This window comes from Montipora foliosa, chromosome 8 (genome assembly GCF_036669935.1).
Source record: "Montipora foliosa isolate CH-2021 chromosome 8, ASM3666993v2, whole genome shotgun sequence".
Lineage (NCBI taxonomy): Eukaryota > Metazoa > Cnidaria > Anthozoa > Scleractinia > Acroporidae > Montipora > Montipora foliosa.
The window spans coordinates 5,817,301-5,834,800 of record NC_090876.1 but is presented as its reverse complement, the minus strand read 5'-3'; the positions used below and the strand labels follow the sequence as shown (position 1 = coordinate 5,834,800).

Genomic DNA, 17,500 nt, shown 5'->3' with positions numbered 1-17,500 from the left:
CATTTTGAAAACTCAGTCAATTATTTCATAGTACAACTGTATATCCCGTCCTTGAACAACTTACTTAATCAATTTTGTACCCCACTCCCCTCTTTATTGAGCAACTCTAAGTCAACGCTTGGGATCTTATGTGGCATTTCGCAGCGCCTTCCGATTCGCCAAGCAAACAGTAAGCCTGTTTTACCCCAGGTCGATCAATGTTGGGTGACCTGTAATAAAGAATGAAACCGGTGCACATGGGCATTCTGCTACTCGCACGCCTTATCCATCTTCAGTGTCGTTTGATTGTGATGATATTACTGATTTGTTTCATTCACTCAATTTATTTTAGGTAACAAAAATGACTCGGTTGATGAAACACGAGTTTATCAAGAACCTTGATTCACTGGAATGGATGTCAGATAAAACCAAAGCGAAGGCAAAAGAAAAGGTTTGACAGCTTAATCAAGTGCTCCTGGGGCCGGGTCAGTTTTTCGAGACGAGTTTTCGCCCGTAGTTTCTAAGGCCAATCGGGTTAGTGCCGTAGGAGAGTGGTGGAGTTCAAGGCACGGAAATGTGGTGCTATCCACTGATTTGATAAAAGTAAAGTCACTACCAAAGGGAGACGAAAGAAGATGACGTTTTGAGCGTTAACCTTCCGCCAGAGCAAATGAAGGGTTTTAAGTTGTAAGGGATTTCTCGATCGCATATTGGAACAACGCAGTGGGTGGGAAACAACAAGGAGAAAATAAATAAGGAAAAGCGTGCATTGATATACGGATATGAAAGCTCTAGATGTTTTCGGTTATCCGTCACCAAGGCAGAGCGGAGAGGCGACAAAGAAAATGTAGAATAAAATTTTTCTTCGCTATTTGCAACCACTGTCCCTGCAGAAACAATGAACGCTTCAGCTTTCTGGAAATGTGTTCTTTTTTTTTTCCACGTTAATATATGCTGCCACCGAAAGCATTGCTGCAAGATATGATGTAAAAAGCCTCTAACTCAATCCCTTAATTCGCTCTCCTTATGAACACTTCAGCCCGTTTAACGGAATAAAAATGAGAGAATGCATTTTTGTTATAAAACGGACTGCATCTTACTTTTACTTCTATAATTATATTCGGAGTTATTTCCTTTAATAGTTGACGCAAGGGTAGAAGGGTTTTGAGGTTGCAAGAACTACTAAAAGCGCAAATTTCGCAACTAAATTGTCGCATCACCACTTTTCATCTTGGTAACTGGGCTCAAATTTCTCCTATGAACCAAACAACCAAGTCTCTCCCTCAATTAAAGGATTCTTCTTAACAGACCATTTAAAGTTGTGTGCTTAGTTACCTGGCCTTTAAATGAAAGTGAGGCTGGTGTTGACGTTGTTATGATACAGCCGGCCCTCCCTCTTTTTCCTATGTTAATGATGTTTTTGTGTAAGAATTTTAATTACATAAGAAAAGCAGTGAGGTCTGTATCATAACAAGGTCAACACCAGCCTCACTTTCCTTTAAAGGCCAGGGGTAACAAAGCACACAACTGTAAAGAGGTCTATTGTCAATTTGCTCCAACTGCAGTATTGCTAACACAATAAGCAAGCTGACACAGCGTATTGCTATTTTGGAAAAAAATCAACGAATTCTTTATTAAAATGCCATGATAACGGAAACTATGATGTATGGCCCTAGAGTGTGGGTTTCCACATCTGTTGATAATTTAAATAAGGTCTTCACTCTTCAGGCTACAGAAGAGTGCCCGACACGTTATTCTCAATGCTGATACTAGAGTAAATAGTGTAGAAGAACTTAAGAACTTAATTGGCTACCTTTTTTAATGAAGCTAAGATTAATAAGTGCGCATTAGTTTACAAACATTTGAATGGGATGTGTCCAATTATACGTTAGAATTACTCAAAGGAAACATCGACATACGTTCTAGTGAAAGATAAAGTAGATATGGGTCTTTGAATTTAATTTGTTCAAAGTATAAAAGAGAATCAGAAGGTGCTAGGACTTTTCAAGTATCAACCCCTAGGTTTTAGAATTCACTTCCCAATGAAATTAAGAGTAGCTCTAGTTTAGAAAGATTGAAGAAGTCTTTTTTGGAGTCCTATAAAGGAGTTCATCACTTTACTATATCTTAGGCTATTCTACTTTATTTTCATATATTTTATATTAATTATTAAATAGATCATATTTTAATTCTTTATGGGCTAGTTTTAATTACTTCATAATTTGTATGTATGTGTTTATTTTTAATTTGTTTAGAGGGCCACGAGTTTATCAGTATTTTATACTGTCAAGTGCCATCCTCGAAAGATAAAGTTGATTATTATTATTATTATTATTATTATTATTATTGTTATTATTATTATTATTATTATTATTATTATTATTTATTGATATTATTATTATTATTATTTATTCATTATTTATTAAAGTATTATCGTTCAGTTTGGACACTGAATGCTTGATAGGGATCAAGGGCAATGAAAATTTCTTTTTAAAAGCCGAACCCCAATGTCTGAACTCGCAGGACTCGAATGGGAACGTTTGATTAACAGCCCCTTCACCTAACCACTAGACTACCAAATGCCGCTGTAAACGTGTATTAACACCCGCTAAGAAGCAAGCTTACATAGTTACCAAACTTCAATAGAAAGCTAGCCATTTTAACATCAAGCCTTAGACTTGACCATTATTCAGCAATGATTTTATATGTATCCTAATTAGTTTTGGTAAATATTAATCGGCACACTTATCAGTCATTTGTTCTTTAGTGGTTAAGTGGATCAAAACAGTTCCTTCAAAGTAGGTGCTCCGGGTTCAAATCCTGTCCATGGACTACCACAAGTCCTGGGACAGAGTAATCTAAATGGAGGATAATATTTCATTTGGAACAAACTGACAATGAAGGATAATCCTTCATTTGAGGAAGAGATGGAATTGGAACCAAAGCCAATTTCATCTCAGTAACCGAGCCAGCACAGTTAACCCGCTTCATATGGAGAGGCCCTCGGTCGATACTGTACCAAATCTCCGTATTGCACGAGCCAAGTCAACCCAGAAAGCCTGGATGGAAGAGAAGGGTACTTGAGGGTCACTAGAGACTTTTTGATGCTACCTATACATTTCTTTAAACTTACGCTATCTTGAAACAAAATTATGGAACAGTCCCTAAAGCCAGAGTTTTCTTTGTCGAATCTAGTATGCCGGTTGCATAATTGTTTAGGTTTTATCAACGGAGTTGATAATGTAAATTGGCCACCGTACATGCAGAGATTCTAAAAGCTGACCTTTCGAGCGTTAGCCCTTCGTCAGAGCCCTTCGTTAGGGCGCCATCCAACTCCGTTGATAAAACCTAAATTTTTGTATACTTCTTCCCCACCGCCGCAGCACCACAGTATCTTTAGAAACTACCTACCCCCTTTATTCATTGGTTGCATAATTGATTTGTTAAAGGCGACATAACCTAAAGGAAATCGCGTAGTCGTGGTTGGAAACGTACCTGCCCCACCGTGATGCAGTGAGATCCTAGCGATTGTCCTGAGGATCTGGGAATGACGATGATCTTAGTCTACGATAATGAAGATGAGCTATAATTTTATTACAGGGGCTTGCCATCCAAGAAAACATCGGATATCCAGATTATATCAAGAACTCGAAAGAATTAGCCTCTCATTTCACAGCCGTGAGTACTAATCAGATGTATATGCACTGACATTCTTTTCTCTTGAAGTGGTGTGTTTTATTATTGAGGACGACTCCTTTCGTAACCCTCCGCAAGCCAGTATTTTCTCCTTCGTGTAGGAACGGATTCATTGTAGCAAGTGCTAAGATATGAAAGTGCAAAAAGGAGACGGAAGACCGTTGCTTGAGACCTGGCAACACGTTTGGTGAATTCTCATTCGCTGCCTTTTTTCGTGTGTGGCGTTGAGTGACATTCAGAGAAATGGCTGACAAGGGACTGGGAAAATTGTCCAGGCCCCAGTTATTCAAACGATGGTAGCGCTATCCACTGGATAAATTACTATCCAGCGGATAAATACTAGCAAAACCGATTGAGTTATCCAGTGGATAGTGATTTATCCGGCGGATTGCGCTATCCATCCTTTGAACAACTGGGGCCAGACCTGGTTCGGCGGAGCCTCCTACAATTAGCTACTTTCATATAACCCGCAATGCATTTTGTTTTCCCCACAAATTTTGCATAAACTATTGTTTTCAAATGCACTTGTGAATAGTTGATAATAGCTTCAAGTATTCAAAAGTTGTGAGGAAAACAAAATTCATTGCGGGTTGTGTGAAAGAAGCTAATAGGGAACTTAAGCAACGACAACGGCGACGGCAACGAGAACATCACCAATTTGCATAGCTTTGCACGCCCTACACGTGCGTTTTTCAATTTTGTCCATTTCTTTGTCGTCGTCTGCAAAACAACAACATGAAATAGCCAAATTAGAGGTTGTATAAACACTTGAGGATAAATATTCATTTTCTCTCTTAAATTAAGCGCCGTTCCGACCATGCAGTGTCACTTTAAAGGAACTACCACACCATTGTTACATTAAAAAGGTTGACATAGTCATGAATTGAGTACAATAACGTGAATTTATATAATTCTAAGATGACGTTCTCGTTGCCATCGCCGTCGTCGTTGCTTAAGTTCCCTAGTTCCCTAATGTGACGGGGTAAGGAGGGGAGGGGGTTAAAAGCAAGCAGCCAACGCGATATTTCTTTTAGAGGGGTCTAAGGGACCCTTGTTAGAAAATTTGTTACTTTTAGAGAACTCCAAAAATCAGATACTCACCTCCTGAATTTTGTAGTTATGCTCAAAATTGGGGGCGAAAAAAACCCTTCCCCCGGCTCCTGGAGGAAAGTATTCTTTACTTTTGGTCTTGAAGTTTTGTCTTGTCTTGTGTGGTTTTGTCATTCTGTGGTGAGGTTTTGTCATGATATGACGAGATTTGATGGTTACGCGTTGTGTTTCCGTCATGATGTGTTGAGGTCTTCCTTTGCTGCGCTGTGTTTACATTTTATGTGGTGAGGTTCTTTTATGACGTCGAGTTTCTCCCTTTATGTGATTATATAAACAGCACGTCAAAAGAAGACCTCAACACATCGTCATGGAAGTACAACAGTACACTATGCCAGAACTCCAAAACATCGAGACAAAACTTCAAGACCAAAAGAACAAAAATTACTTAAGAAAGTTAGGGCTTTCCATAGATGAAAGTCTTATTTTACTTAGCCTTTACTTTGCTTGTTTTTGTTTTCTAGCTTAAGGTTGGTGATATACTCTTCGACAATTTCGTGAGTGCTTTGACGTTTTCCGCGGATATCTCGCACGGATCACTGAGGAAACCAGTCGACAAAGATCAGTAAGAAGATACGCTTTTTCTTTCTCTCTTTCGCTTGTATTCAGTTTTTCGGCCTTTCTTTTCCTCTGGCTGTACCAAAAAACGTTGAAAGGGCTCACGTTTGGGATGCACTGGCTCATAATAGTAGCATGTATTTGAACTGGCTGTTCACTAAGATTGTTCACTGAGACTAGGGAGTGTAACCGCCTTCAGTTGGCAGCACTTGGGTCCGATCCAAGTTTGACTGAATCAACGCCATCCGCTGTAGCTAACCTCAAGTCGGCGGTACTTGGAGTATTTTATTTCCCTCTTGAAAAAGTCTTTTACGGCCTGCATGGTTTGCTTTTTTGTTCCTTGATATGATATTTTGTGTACTTAAAATGATCCGAGCATTTTAACGAGTAGTTCGAGCACTGGAGTGAAACATTGACGCGTCTAGCAATAGCATTTTGGCAAATAGAATCAGCATAGATACACACATTCTTAATTGATCACGCGCCATATATAGGGGCTTTTCAGGGCTGGACTAATGAAACACAACCATGACGGAACAGAACTTTCAACAACAACTGTTAAGAACCCCTGCCAACTGGCCGGAGGCAAACCTGTTGGCTATTTACAAGTGCAACTGAGAAGTTGAACCAGGGACTACTACGAACAAATTCAACGAGTGGTCGGAGCGTGTCTCGAACGCGAGAACTCCGGATCTGATGAAGGCAAGCGCCCTAACCACTGGGTCGCCCTGCCTACTCGCATTATGTACCAAGTTAGAGTTTATCTATAACGTTACGAAGTTCGACACTGGATGGTAGGCTATTTTTTATTGCAAACAATAATACCTTGTCAGTGTAAATATGTTAAAAGAACAAGAACGCGAAAAATTACCCAATTTACTGAAGTATTTTTTCACAGTGCACGGTATCCGCACTCTGACGCGATGCCTTTTTATAACTTTGAGAACTTTGGCATCTCTTGCTGAAAGCGAACGTGGTGTACGTAAAACGTGCGATCAAGGCACTCTAAACGTCTATGCTGTGATCCGGGGGTTGGGGAGAGGGGGGACTCCCAGAGAAATTGGTTGTGTTGTGCGGCCCGCTTCCTGAAGCCCTTAACTTATTTCAGACCAAAATCTACGACTTTCTCTAACCTATTTCAGGTGTTACACGGTCGGCGTAACGATGAAGAAGTAGCCTCTTCTAAAAAACACACCCAATTCAAGACTTGAGTGCAAAAACCATACCCTATTTCAGAACAAAATGGTCAACATCGATATCCTATTTCAGACCAAAACGACTGAAAAAGCATATATATAAGAAAGGACCTCCCTCCCCCCCCCCCCCTCCTCCCCCATCCCCACGGGGGGCTTTGATCGCTTTCAGCCATCATCATTTTGCCGTGGCGTATTTATGATTTAATTTACGCCAAAATGTCGTACAATTTTCCAGATCTCATCCTTTTACATGAAGCAAATTTTTGTCGGTTATTCACTGAATTCGAGAAACTCACAGAAAGCGTGACTCGCTATTTCATTTCTTGATTGTGCTTTACTAGGTGGTTTATGAGTCCATCCCAGGTGAACGCTTACTATGCATACGGACAAAACCGCATTGGTAAGACAAAAATTTTCTTATTTTATAAGTGGAAATTATTACTGACTTGTGGTCAATGACGCTATGTTCCAGTCGTCTTTTCATTTCCCCGCACTTTTTTCTACGTCCCATCCTTTCCTTTTTTTTTTTGAGCCTCTTCGCTCTTTCATAAAGTTTTCTTTTCAAGTTAAGTTAACCTTTCAGACCGTAACTTTTGGGTTTTTTTCTTTTAGTCTTTCCAGCCGCTATTTTACAACCTCCATTCTACAATCCAAGATACCCCGAGTAAGTGTGACAATTCTTCCTGCTTTCACATAACTTGAACAAGTCACTTTCCGCAGCGATTTACAGCAACACTGGGAGGAAATTTGTGGAAACGTACTATCAACTTAACTGTGAACTGATGCTTATGGTCGCGTTACTATGATGGTTCATGTTGTGCCGTTAACCAAGTGTCATTCCTCCATGCCGATCTTTATTTTTTTCCTCCACTCTCTATGCTTACACTTCTTTCATCTTCTGTGATGAATTTGCTGTATATGGAGCGTTTTGACTCACGTGCTCAGCCAGCAGCCATATTGGATTACTGAATAAAAAGAAACTATTTGATTAAAAATAGAGTTCAAGTTCCGGAGGATTAGTTTGGTATACCAACATGGCCGCCATTTCTTTGTTTTGGCCGCCGTGACGTCATGTGAAAACGCAATTTACTTTATATAAGATGTAAATAATTTATTTTAAATTATAAACCGAATGCATAAATGGTGGCCAAAAGAAATATTCTTTTGTCTTTGGGCTAATTAGACCAACTAGCCTCGTTCTAAAGTAACATTCCTCTTTTGTATTTTGTCCGTGCTAACGAGGCTAGTGGATCCAATTAGCACAAAGACAAAAGAATATTTTTTGGCCGCCATTTATGCATTCGGTCTATAAGTCTTATATGTTCGTTGTTCGGCCACTGCTCGTGCAATTCTTAGAACTTTCAACGCATCACTCGTGCCCATAAATCACAAAATGCACTCGGGCTCAGACGATTTCCTATAGTTGTTACATCTTATATAAATTATTTAGGAACTACTTTTCTTTTAAAAATTGAATTCTTTTTTTATAATTTATTTCATATTTTAAGACTTACATGTTTTGGTTTACGCAGTGATTTTTTTTTTTTTTGTGATGCTCGTTTAAAAAAACAATTGCATTCTTGTTCTACTTAGGTATTTAAACTACGGCGGAATCGGTATGGTGATTGGTCATGAAATAACTCACGGATTTGACAGTGCCGGTAACCACTTCTTTATGATTTGAATAGCATTTCTCGACAGAGAAAATAACTTTAAAAATCAATTGTTCACGAAAAAGCACTCCGCAATGCACAATGCTAAGTCCTTCTATGAATCATTCTAGAGAAGGCGAGTTACCTTCCTGATCCGCCATCTTGCATTTTCAAGTGCTATCTCCCACGCCCTCCCCCTGATAGCAATTTCTTCAATTTCCTCCCCAATCTTTCCTTGCTTCAAAATTCAAAATGTTGGGCAAACATTTACCGAAAACGTGCGCCAAAGCACACCAGGGCCAAATTGTTCGAAACCCGAACAACTCTAACCGATCTAACAGAGGTTAATTTTCATGGCAGCGTATTGGTTTTGGCCTTAGCCAAAGATGGAGCTTCGAACAACTCGGTCCAGTATTGGAGGCAATTTCGTTAGCGGGCAAATGAGTTGTCGTCTGAGTTCTCGACCACTTTGTAAATTCGCCTTATAAATGCCATTCAACTAAACTTGTCCGTATTTCCGGTTCATTCAGGTGTTTTACCAAAGACTTCATTTAAGAAAAATTCTAGACACGCCCAAATAAGAGGAAACAAAGATACATCAAAATCTTGACTCTTGTCCTCGTAACTTTCAGGCAGACTTTATGACAAGGACGGTAACATGAACAATTGGTGGTCCTCAAAGTCTGCAAGTGGATTCACAACAAGATCAAGTTGCCTCGCAAAGCAATATTCCAAATACGAGGTTTATGGCCAGAAGGTATGACAGTGTACTTGTTCTTCAATTTCAAAAGTGGTGAATGACGGAAGCTACTGGTTTTGAATAAGCCATTCCCGCTTCATCTTTACCTCGGTTTCAAAGCGAGTCGGCCAAGGTCTTAGACTTACAGGGACACTTCGTGTTGGATGTCAAAATTTGGCGCGCATTCTGGACATAAGTGCAAATTTGGCGGTCACTTATCTTCCGTCAGAATGAAAAGGTCGAATGTGCAAAACGCCAACTTGGTGGTCAATAGGTCATTTTACAGTTGTTTGCTAAGTGACCTAGCCTATGAATGGCTGCGAGGCTGCCAGTGACCTTGTATTGATACAGACCTTACTGCTTTTATCGTGTAAATTGTGTTGTTCTAATGCTAATTAGCCTACATTAACATAAGAAAAGCACAAAGGTTTGTATCAAAGCAGGGTCACCGGCAGCCTCGCTTCCACTCTTAGGCCAGGTAACCCAGTTACAACTGTAAAATGGTCTATTATCCACCCCCGGTTCTTCATTCTCCAAATAGGTCATTTTCTGTACAGAATAGAGATAACACGACTGGTGTTCCTTCAGATTTTAAGAGCATCCTTGGGGAGTCATAACTGTCAAATCGTTCTGCTTTTACCAGTTGACTGTAACTGTAAAAAATATTTCCTTAGAGTAATCGTCTTCAAGTGGTCCGTCCCCATCTTGTAACCCATGAGGTTACCGCAACCCCTTTCACGTTTCCCAAGTGAGGCCGGTTATAAATCGGAACCTCAAAAATCAATGCTGGTAAAGTCCGTTATGAAGGGCGGGAGGTCATGACCCAACGCCTCTCACACCTCTTCCCGGAGCTATCTTTTTTTCATAGCGGTATACTAAAAACAGCTTTCTGGTCATGTATTATATGCCTTTCAGGCAATCAAAGAGTCATGTGGCAGCTCTCATAACGTATAATGTAATTGGCTCGATACCCAAGCCAAAAACAAAACAGTAAACAATTGAAACAATGACTTTCAAATTGAAGGTGCAGGGATGGCGCAGTGGTTAGAGCACTCGCTTTCCACCAATGTGGCCCGGGTTCGATTCCTTTCCTTTCCTTTCCTTTTTCCTTTAAAACAATAGAAGCTGCTTACAATACCAAAGAATGGCAGGTTACGAGAGCTGCTGCATTACTGCAATGAAAGCGCGATGTCTGTCATATATGCGTAAATGGAACAATAAAAAAAAGACAGTGAAGATATGAATCTAAAAATCACCAGGTTTGAGAGGATAATCTCTCAAAGTGAGGTTCTTTTTGGACGCCCCTGGTGATTAGCTCTTAGCGCAAAAATTTAAACAATACAATACATACTTAATTGACTGCTTTCCATTGGGGCTTTTCAGGGCCAATGAAACACAATTAACGAAACGACGGAACACAACAACAACTGCTAAGAATCCCAACTGGCCGGAGGCAAACCAGTTGGCTATTTACATGTGCAGCTGGGAAGTTGAACCAGGGACTACCAAGAACAAATTCAACAAGTGGTCAGAACGGGTCTTGAACCCGGGTTCTCCGGATCTCAATTAAGGCAAGCGCCCTAACTAACTACTGGGCCACACTACCTCCTCAAAGGCGCTCCTCGGATCATTCACTACTTGGCTTTTTTCTCCTTTTATTCCTTTATTTTTGACAACATTAAAGTAGTGCCCATAGCCCCAAAATATTTTTCTCGCTAAAATGAATCTTTGCACCTGTTCGAAACGCATCACGGCTATTTTTTCCTTTTTCTAACAAATCCTGCCATTTTAGAGGCTTCGAAAGTTGCGAAAATCGAAGCATCTTTTGTTCACGACCGAGTTAGAAGGGGAGTGGGTCTATTCCTATTTTTACGTCACAAACTGATTTACATTGCATTAACTCTTTGTAAAAATGTATGCAAAGTAGATTGTGACACAAAAACAGGAAAAGACCCACTCCCCTTCTGACTCGGTCGTGAACAAAAGGTGCTTCGATTTTCGCAACTTTCGAAGCCTATAAAATTGCAGGAAACTGAAAAAAGGAGGAAAATGGCCGCAATGCGTCTCGAACAGGCGCAAAGATTCATTTTAGCGAAAAAATTCTGGATAATGGATTTAGTTCCGCGCAGGTGAAAATGTAAATTGATACTTGCGCGTTATAAGTAAATAAATTATTATTATTATTAATAAATTATTATTATTAAATTATTAAAATATTTTGGGGTTATGGACACTTTAATGGCTTCTCTGAGAACTTAGATTATGCTACCTTGCACGTTAAATTCTTAGTTGTTCCCATAACTTGCAACACACAACAAAAATGTCTTTCAGTTGCAAGTTGTGGGGTTGTAATGTGAGAGGAATGAGTGGAAGCCCTCTATCATAGGGCATTGACCCGCGGGATCTGTGGGGCCAAATGTGATACCTCGCGACTAAATATAAAAGTAGTGATATTTGTTTTGTAGTAATTGAGGCTTTAGACCAATAACTAATGAAGCTGTCAAGACGAGAATTGGAAGGACGTTTTCAATAAACATGAATTAAAATTCCCAGGCTTCGGTTAGTTACTGTTATTTTTGTTTTTCAGATAAATGGCAACCAAACACTGAACGAGAACATCGCGGATAATGGAGGCATCAAACTTGCATTCAACGTAAGGTTATAGTGGAGCTCCGGCGGCCCGAAGGGGCGCCGAGCGGAGCACCATACCATTGGGAACCCATGAGTTGCATTTCTCATGGTAATCATAGCTAGCGGTATTGCTTGTGGGCGCAGGGAGGCAGCGTGGTCGAGTGGTTAGGGCGTTGGGTTTGCATGCGGCTGCTCCGGGTTCAAATCCCGTTCTAACCTCTGGCTTGGATTTGTTTCCGGTTGTCCCGGATTCAACTCTACCACGCTTTGTAAATAGCCAACTGGTTGCCTCCTGCCAGTTGGGCTTCTTAATAATGTCTCTGTTAACTTTGAATTGTTTCTTTCACATTGTTAAAAGTGGGGTGCCTGTAAACTAGCTTGATAGCTAAGTGCACTTCCACTATAAACAAAGCATTTACATTTTTTTACATACGCATGACGAAGTTGCCCAATACAAATATAATAGTAATCATCATCAATACGCCCAACATGGCGGCCATTTACAGCGTCCATCTTTGATATTGGACATCCATGTTTTGGTCAATTGACACCTGTCAAAAACAAGGCATCCACTGACCACTATCACGTGACCATATCGCGGGCTCAAGTTTAGAAGTCGTCGATTCGAGGTCAGCTTTTTTTTAAAGTGACCGCTGACCAGGGTCAAGCCAGGGTAACTCATTGTCGTAAGAATAAAGAACCCAGGAACTCTGGTTTTAGGCTTTGGTGTCCTAAGGATGTCTTACCAAGGACAACAGAGAGGGCAGTCAAGTGAAGCTATGATCTTCGCAGTTATGAGCGCAATTTTTGCAATTGCGTAGAGAAGCCTGAAAAACTCAGGACTTCAACGGGATTTGAACCCGTGACCTCGCGATTCCGGTGCGACGCTCTAACCAGGCTTCTCTACGCAATTGCAAAAATTGCGTTCATAACTGCGAAGATCATAGCTTTACTTGATTTCATATCCGCAGTTCATATATGATTCATTTCATATACCATTTCATCACAGAGAGGGCAGTGTTGATATTTTTGGGACGTGTCGAAGCACCAGGGCAATTTCGCATGCGCTGATCGGGAAAGAAGTGAATATTTGATTGTACAAAACAAGCAATAGTTCAAGGTAACCACCGGTGTGTGGCCCACAAAGGCATGAACTTGAGCAGAGCCGTCAACGTATTTAAAATTCTCTTTTGTGTGGAGAAGCAGGGTGAAAGGATTAGAAAGAAGATCGTGAAAGAAAGATGAAAAGTCTTTAGGAGAAGACCGAAAGCAGGAGGAAGGTAGCGGTACTCTACCCTCTTCCTCCTCTAGCATTCCGATCCTTAGCGGTAGCTAGTGATGCACACTCATGTCTGTGGAATGTTTCACAACGAGGACTGGTGAAAATTATGAAGACCAGGAGGATGAGTACGATTTCGCCGATGACTAACTGATGATGATGATGATGATGATGATGATACGTCGACGGGGCCGCTGAAAGTTCATGTTTCTATCAGCAACATACATATAATTATAGCAACGAGAACGATAATGACAATTATGATCACCATATTTCCTTGTGTTTCTAGGCGTACAAGACACTGGTTGAACGAGAGGGCACTGAAGGAGCGCTTCCTGGCCTTGGGCTGACGGAGGAACAGCTTTTCTTCGTAGGATTCGCTAGAGTTAGTATAGTAACCCGTTCCTTTGTCTTTAATGTTCCGCCAGACTGAGTAGATAAAACAATCAAGCACTTAGCAAATCTTTACTCTACCCTTCCAGTGTTTTGCCTATTCATGCGGCCACCTATCAAAACTAGGCGTCCTCCATCTTGCCGTTGTACATTTTATCGATTACATGTCGAGTGACTATATCTGCTGACTGACAATATCAGTCACTTATTTCATCTAATGTCAACAGTGACAAAGAACTCAAATTCGTGCACCATCTGTACCAAAGAAAAGGACTTAACGACTTTATCCGTAACGGGGGCTCCTTGAAATGTCTTTATTAGTACAGTTATTTGAGCTTGTTTTCCTGTAGGAAAGCGAAAATCGGCAAGGCCCTGTCATAACTTTAGGCCATTCCGGAAAGCTTTCAATTCGCAGTATTTCTCCATCAGTCTTCATTACACCCAACAGTCGCTACGAGCTCTCGAACCAATGTAAACAAAAGAGATTCTTGAGCCAACTTAGATCAGAGTGAATCGAAAACAAGTCAATAGTCGACACCCCGTTATAGAGCACAGAATTCGGCACTTGGTGAAATCGAAGTTCCACTTTAATGTCAATTTGAAATGGTAACATGAAACTATCTTTTTCACATCAGCCTTGGTGTAGCTTGTACAAGAAGAAAGCAGCCCTTCGTCAATTGGCGACCGACTCTCACACTTTCCCTCCGTACAGGTGAGTACAGTGTCCCACCAAATAGTTTTCAGTTTATTTCTCACTTTTCAAACTTGCAGATCAGGGAAAAAGTGGTATAAGTATCAGTTGCAAGTTAGAAATTGCCCGTGTAGTCGCAGCCGAGTGAAAACTTATATCCGTTAGCAAGAGAAAAGCATGTTGCACACGTGAAATGAAGGTCACTTCCAGCCTCGCTGCCATTCACAGGCCAGGTTACTTAGCAGACGATAGCCGACCGACATCGGCAGAAAGCATTCATCTCAAAATGCGTTTTCTTCGTTTCAGGATAATCGGTACGCTTCAAAACTACGATAAATTCGCAGAAGCATTCAAATGCAAATCAGGGTTACCTATGAATCCGAAGAAGAAGTGCTCTCTATGGTAACAGGCGGCCTCTCAGGTGGAAGTGTGCTTTACACACATGAAAAGCTCAGATACGGCATGAGAAGTTACAATGATGCGGATTTAGAATTTAGCGGTTCTGCAATCAACTGTTCTCATCAATTTCACAATTTCATCTCATCAATTTCACTGTGTCAAGACTAGCAGAGTGCAAAACGTAATTTTTCATTTCTCATCAGTGTCATATGATCTTAGCAATATCAGTATCTAAGTTAAAGCACCCAATTTAAAACAATCTGCATTCAGCAGTTGCGATAAGACAAATACGTAAACAATATTAAAGGCCTTTAAAAGCAGTAGCCGGTGCAAGAAAACCCGCTGAGAACTTTCTCTGCCGGGTTTGGAACTGCCAGTTGTTTGGTAATTTCAAAACCTTGACGGGCAGCTGCCTTGAACGTAACGAGTACTCAGGGACTCTGGGGCTTAATCCTGGGAGATATCTATTAAGTTATAGCTGTATCAAGTAGTTAATCCACGTTTATTTTTTTGGATATCTCGCCGAGAATGCTGAAAGTAGCATTTCCCTAGCTTCAAGATTTCAACCTTTTCTGGCGGAGAATTCCCCCAGAACCCCCTACAAGTTAACTGATTAAGAGTGCTCAACCGACTGAGCTGAAAGGTCAGACGAGAGCAGGCCGTGGGAACTGAAGATGTTAAAGTCACAGCATGCAATGAACATCGGCTTGCTCCCGTCTGACCTTGTTGCTGAGTTGGTAGAGCAGCGATGATCTAACCCGAGGGTCGTGGGTTCAATTCCCACCCTGGTGAGAGTTTTTCTCTGTCCTTGTGTGGGCCCATTTCCATCAGTAGGGCTAACGCTCACATGGTTCATATGGGGTAGAGATCTAGCACTTCACATTACACTCTAATCAGTTAAGTCTGTTCAAATATAAGTGCTACACGGCCAACGTTTGTAAAAAACGTAATCCTTCCCTCGACAAGTCAGCCCCGCCGTCCCTGGTACTACTGTATTTCTATGTTTTGCGTCGCGTTTATGATTTACGGCTTGTCTTGACTAAGAAGGAACATCACACAAGCATCAGCGACAAACATAAGATACAAACGCATCCTTTGAAATTTCACTTAACGTTTTAAATGCTTCCACATACGTCATCAGAAGTAAAGTTAAATGTTAAAACATACGAAACTTTAACTTAAAGTAAAAAAATTCAAAGGACGCGTTTGTATCTCATGTTTGTCACCACTACTTGTGTGTTGTTTTCACTTACTTTTTCTGTTTTCCTTGAATGTGAAAGTAGTCGTACACCGGAAAGGGAATATTTTTAAAGTGAGAGTAATTTAGATATTTGTGTATAGAGATATAAAAACACCACTCTACATTATTCCTGAGAATTTTAGTTATTTTTTCGTCTCATTGCTTTGCAAATAAAATCATCATTGAAAGCGGGGATGAGACTAACGTTCTGCTACTGCTCAGAAAGGCACTTTACCTTTTATGTTGACCAAAATGGTCTTCCCTGATAAGTTTTAGAATTGCTGCAGAGCAAGAGAAATGGGCGGAGCTGAGCAGCTTAAGACAAATAAATACAAAATTTCGATGTTTTTAGCTTTGTGCCGTCATGAGGAACCTCAGGCCCTGGAGATCAGTTGTGGCTCAGTTGGCTAGTGCGCGGCTTTCGGAGCGAGAGGTCCCCGGTTCGATCCTCGATGACTTAAAACGTCTGTTTCGACTTTCCTCTGATCCGTGTAGCTATAACCTTAAATACCCGTAAAACGGAGCACTGACAGAGGGAGGGGGAGTAAAGGGCGTACCGTCGGCTTCCATTGATACCAGCCTCGTAGCTGAAGGAACTACCGACGTTAAATAAATTGACTTTACCTTTAACTGACCTACTGCGCAACATAAAACAATAGACGTGGCCGTAAAACCTTGTTTTCACTAGCGACGCATGCGCAGGCGCAAGCATAAGAGCGCTTATTTTACCGTGAAAACGGGGTTGACTCAAGCATAAGCACAAGCGCCGCAAGGATCAAAATTTTTCCTTTTCTTTGTGTTTGCGTTTCTGCTCGAGTTCGCTTGCGTCGTGTGAACACGTGAAAACGAAACGCAGCATAAGCTCAAGAAATTTGCTGCGTCCGGCCAATGAAAGCACTCGTTCCAGATTCCCCGCGTCTGAACATTTAAACAAAATGGCGGATGCTGTGGTTGGTTTTGATGCTTACGTCACAGGCGACGTTCGTTCGAGTCACTAACGTAAACTTCTTATGCTTTTACTTGCGCTTGAGCATGCGTCGCTAGTGACAACCAGGCTTTATGCGTCTCTCTTTCGACCAGAATGACCTGCGCAGCGACCGGAATGCGTTGCTCTAGGAGGGGCCTTGCTTGGACCAGAAGTCACAAAAAAAACAGTAACGAACGATTCTCGATCTTTTAATCGCACATATTTAGAAAGTCGCGTCCTGTCTTCTATTAAGGTGCTTATGAATCGACGGCGCCTTTAAATTGCGTGACATGTCTACTGCGCATGCCTCTATGGGCACTTGCCGGAGTCGCACCAAAGTCGGCCACGTTGATGAGGGCGACTTGCCGGCGTCTTGAAAACAGCGGGACGCGAGGTTAGTTGTCTAAGTTTCTCTCGATGCTTGCTGTGTGTTTGCTAGATAAACTCATGAAGTATCTCATTTAAAGACATGTTCTTGATATGTGCTTTTTATTTGTGTGTGTGTGTGTGTGGGGGGGGGGGGGGGGGAGAGGGGGGTTGCGTGCGTGTGAGGTGTGTACTGTACAACTAAAAATAAATGGACTCGTGACATTCAAAGACAAATCTCCATATCGACAAGGATAGGCATAATTCTTGAAATAAATGCATAATACAGGTATCGAAGCTAAAACTAAACCATTGTAAGTGGTTATCTCGTCAGTTAGTTGAAGCTGTTCAGCAAGCCAAGTTTTAAAATTCCCCCCCCCCCTGTAGAAACGAAACTCAGCCTTGCATTCGTCGTCGTTTGCTTTCTTATCCAAATCCAACGTTTCTACAAGCTTTCGTTTATCTGAAGTCACGAATTTTGGACTGAACAACTTTCCTTGTGCAAAGATAAAAACAAACTTCAGACACGGCGAGAAAATTTACTGCACGCGCACGAACGTCGTCATCTTTACTGAAAATATCGTAAGATCAGAATTCAAATTTCTGC

At 41.1% G+C, this 17,500-nt stretch overlaps 1 protein-coding gene across 1 annotated transcript in view; it reads left to right on the top strand.

Moving 5' to 3' along the window:
- The window catches only part of LOC137967924 (endothelin-converting enzyme 1-like), a 63,637-nt gene extending 47,884 nt beyond the window's left edge, over positions 1-15,753 (top strand). Inside the window, exons 9-19 of the mRNA XM_068814523.1 lie at positions 332-430; positions 3,580-3,657; positions 5,247-5,347; positions 6,878-6,936; positions 7,149-7,200; positions 8,130-8,197; positions 8,821-8,945; positions 11,515-11,580; positions 13,127-13,222; positions 13,866-13,942; positions 14,228-15,753. Of these exons, the coding sequence (XP_068670624.1) occupies positions 332-430; positions 3,580-3,657; positions 5,247-5,347; positions 6,878-6,936; positions 7,149-7,200; positions 8,130-8,197; positions 8,821-8,945; positions 11,515-11,580; positions 13,127-13,222; positions 13,866-13,942; positions 14,228-14,327 (921 nt within the window). The 3' untranslated portion in view covers positions 14,328-15,753. The remainder of the gene's footprint in view (positions 1-331; positions 431-3,579; positions 3,658-5,246; positions 5,348-6,877; positions 6,937-7,148; positions 7,201-8,129; positions 8,198-8,820; positions 8,946-11,514; positions 11,581-13,126; positions 13,223-13,865; positions 13,943-14,227) is intronic.
- The last annotated feature ends 1,747 nt before the right edge of the window (positions 15,754-17,500 follow it).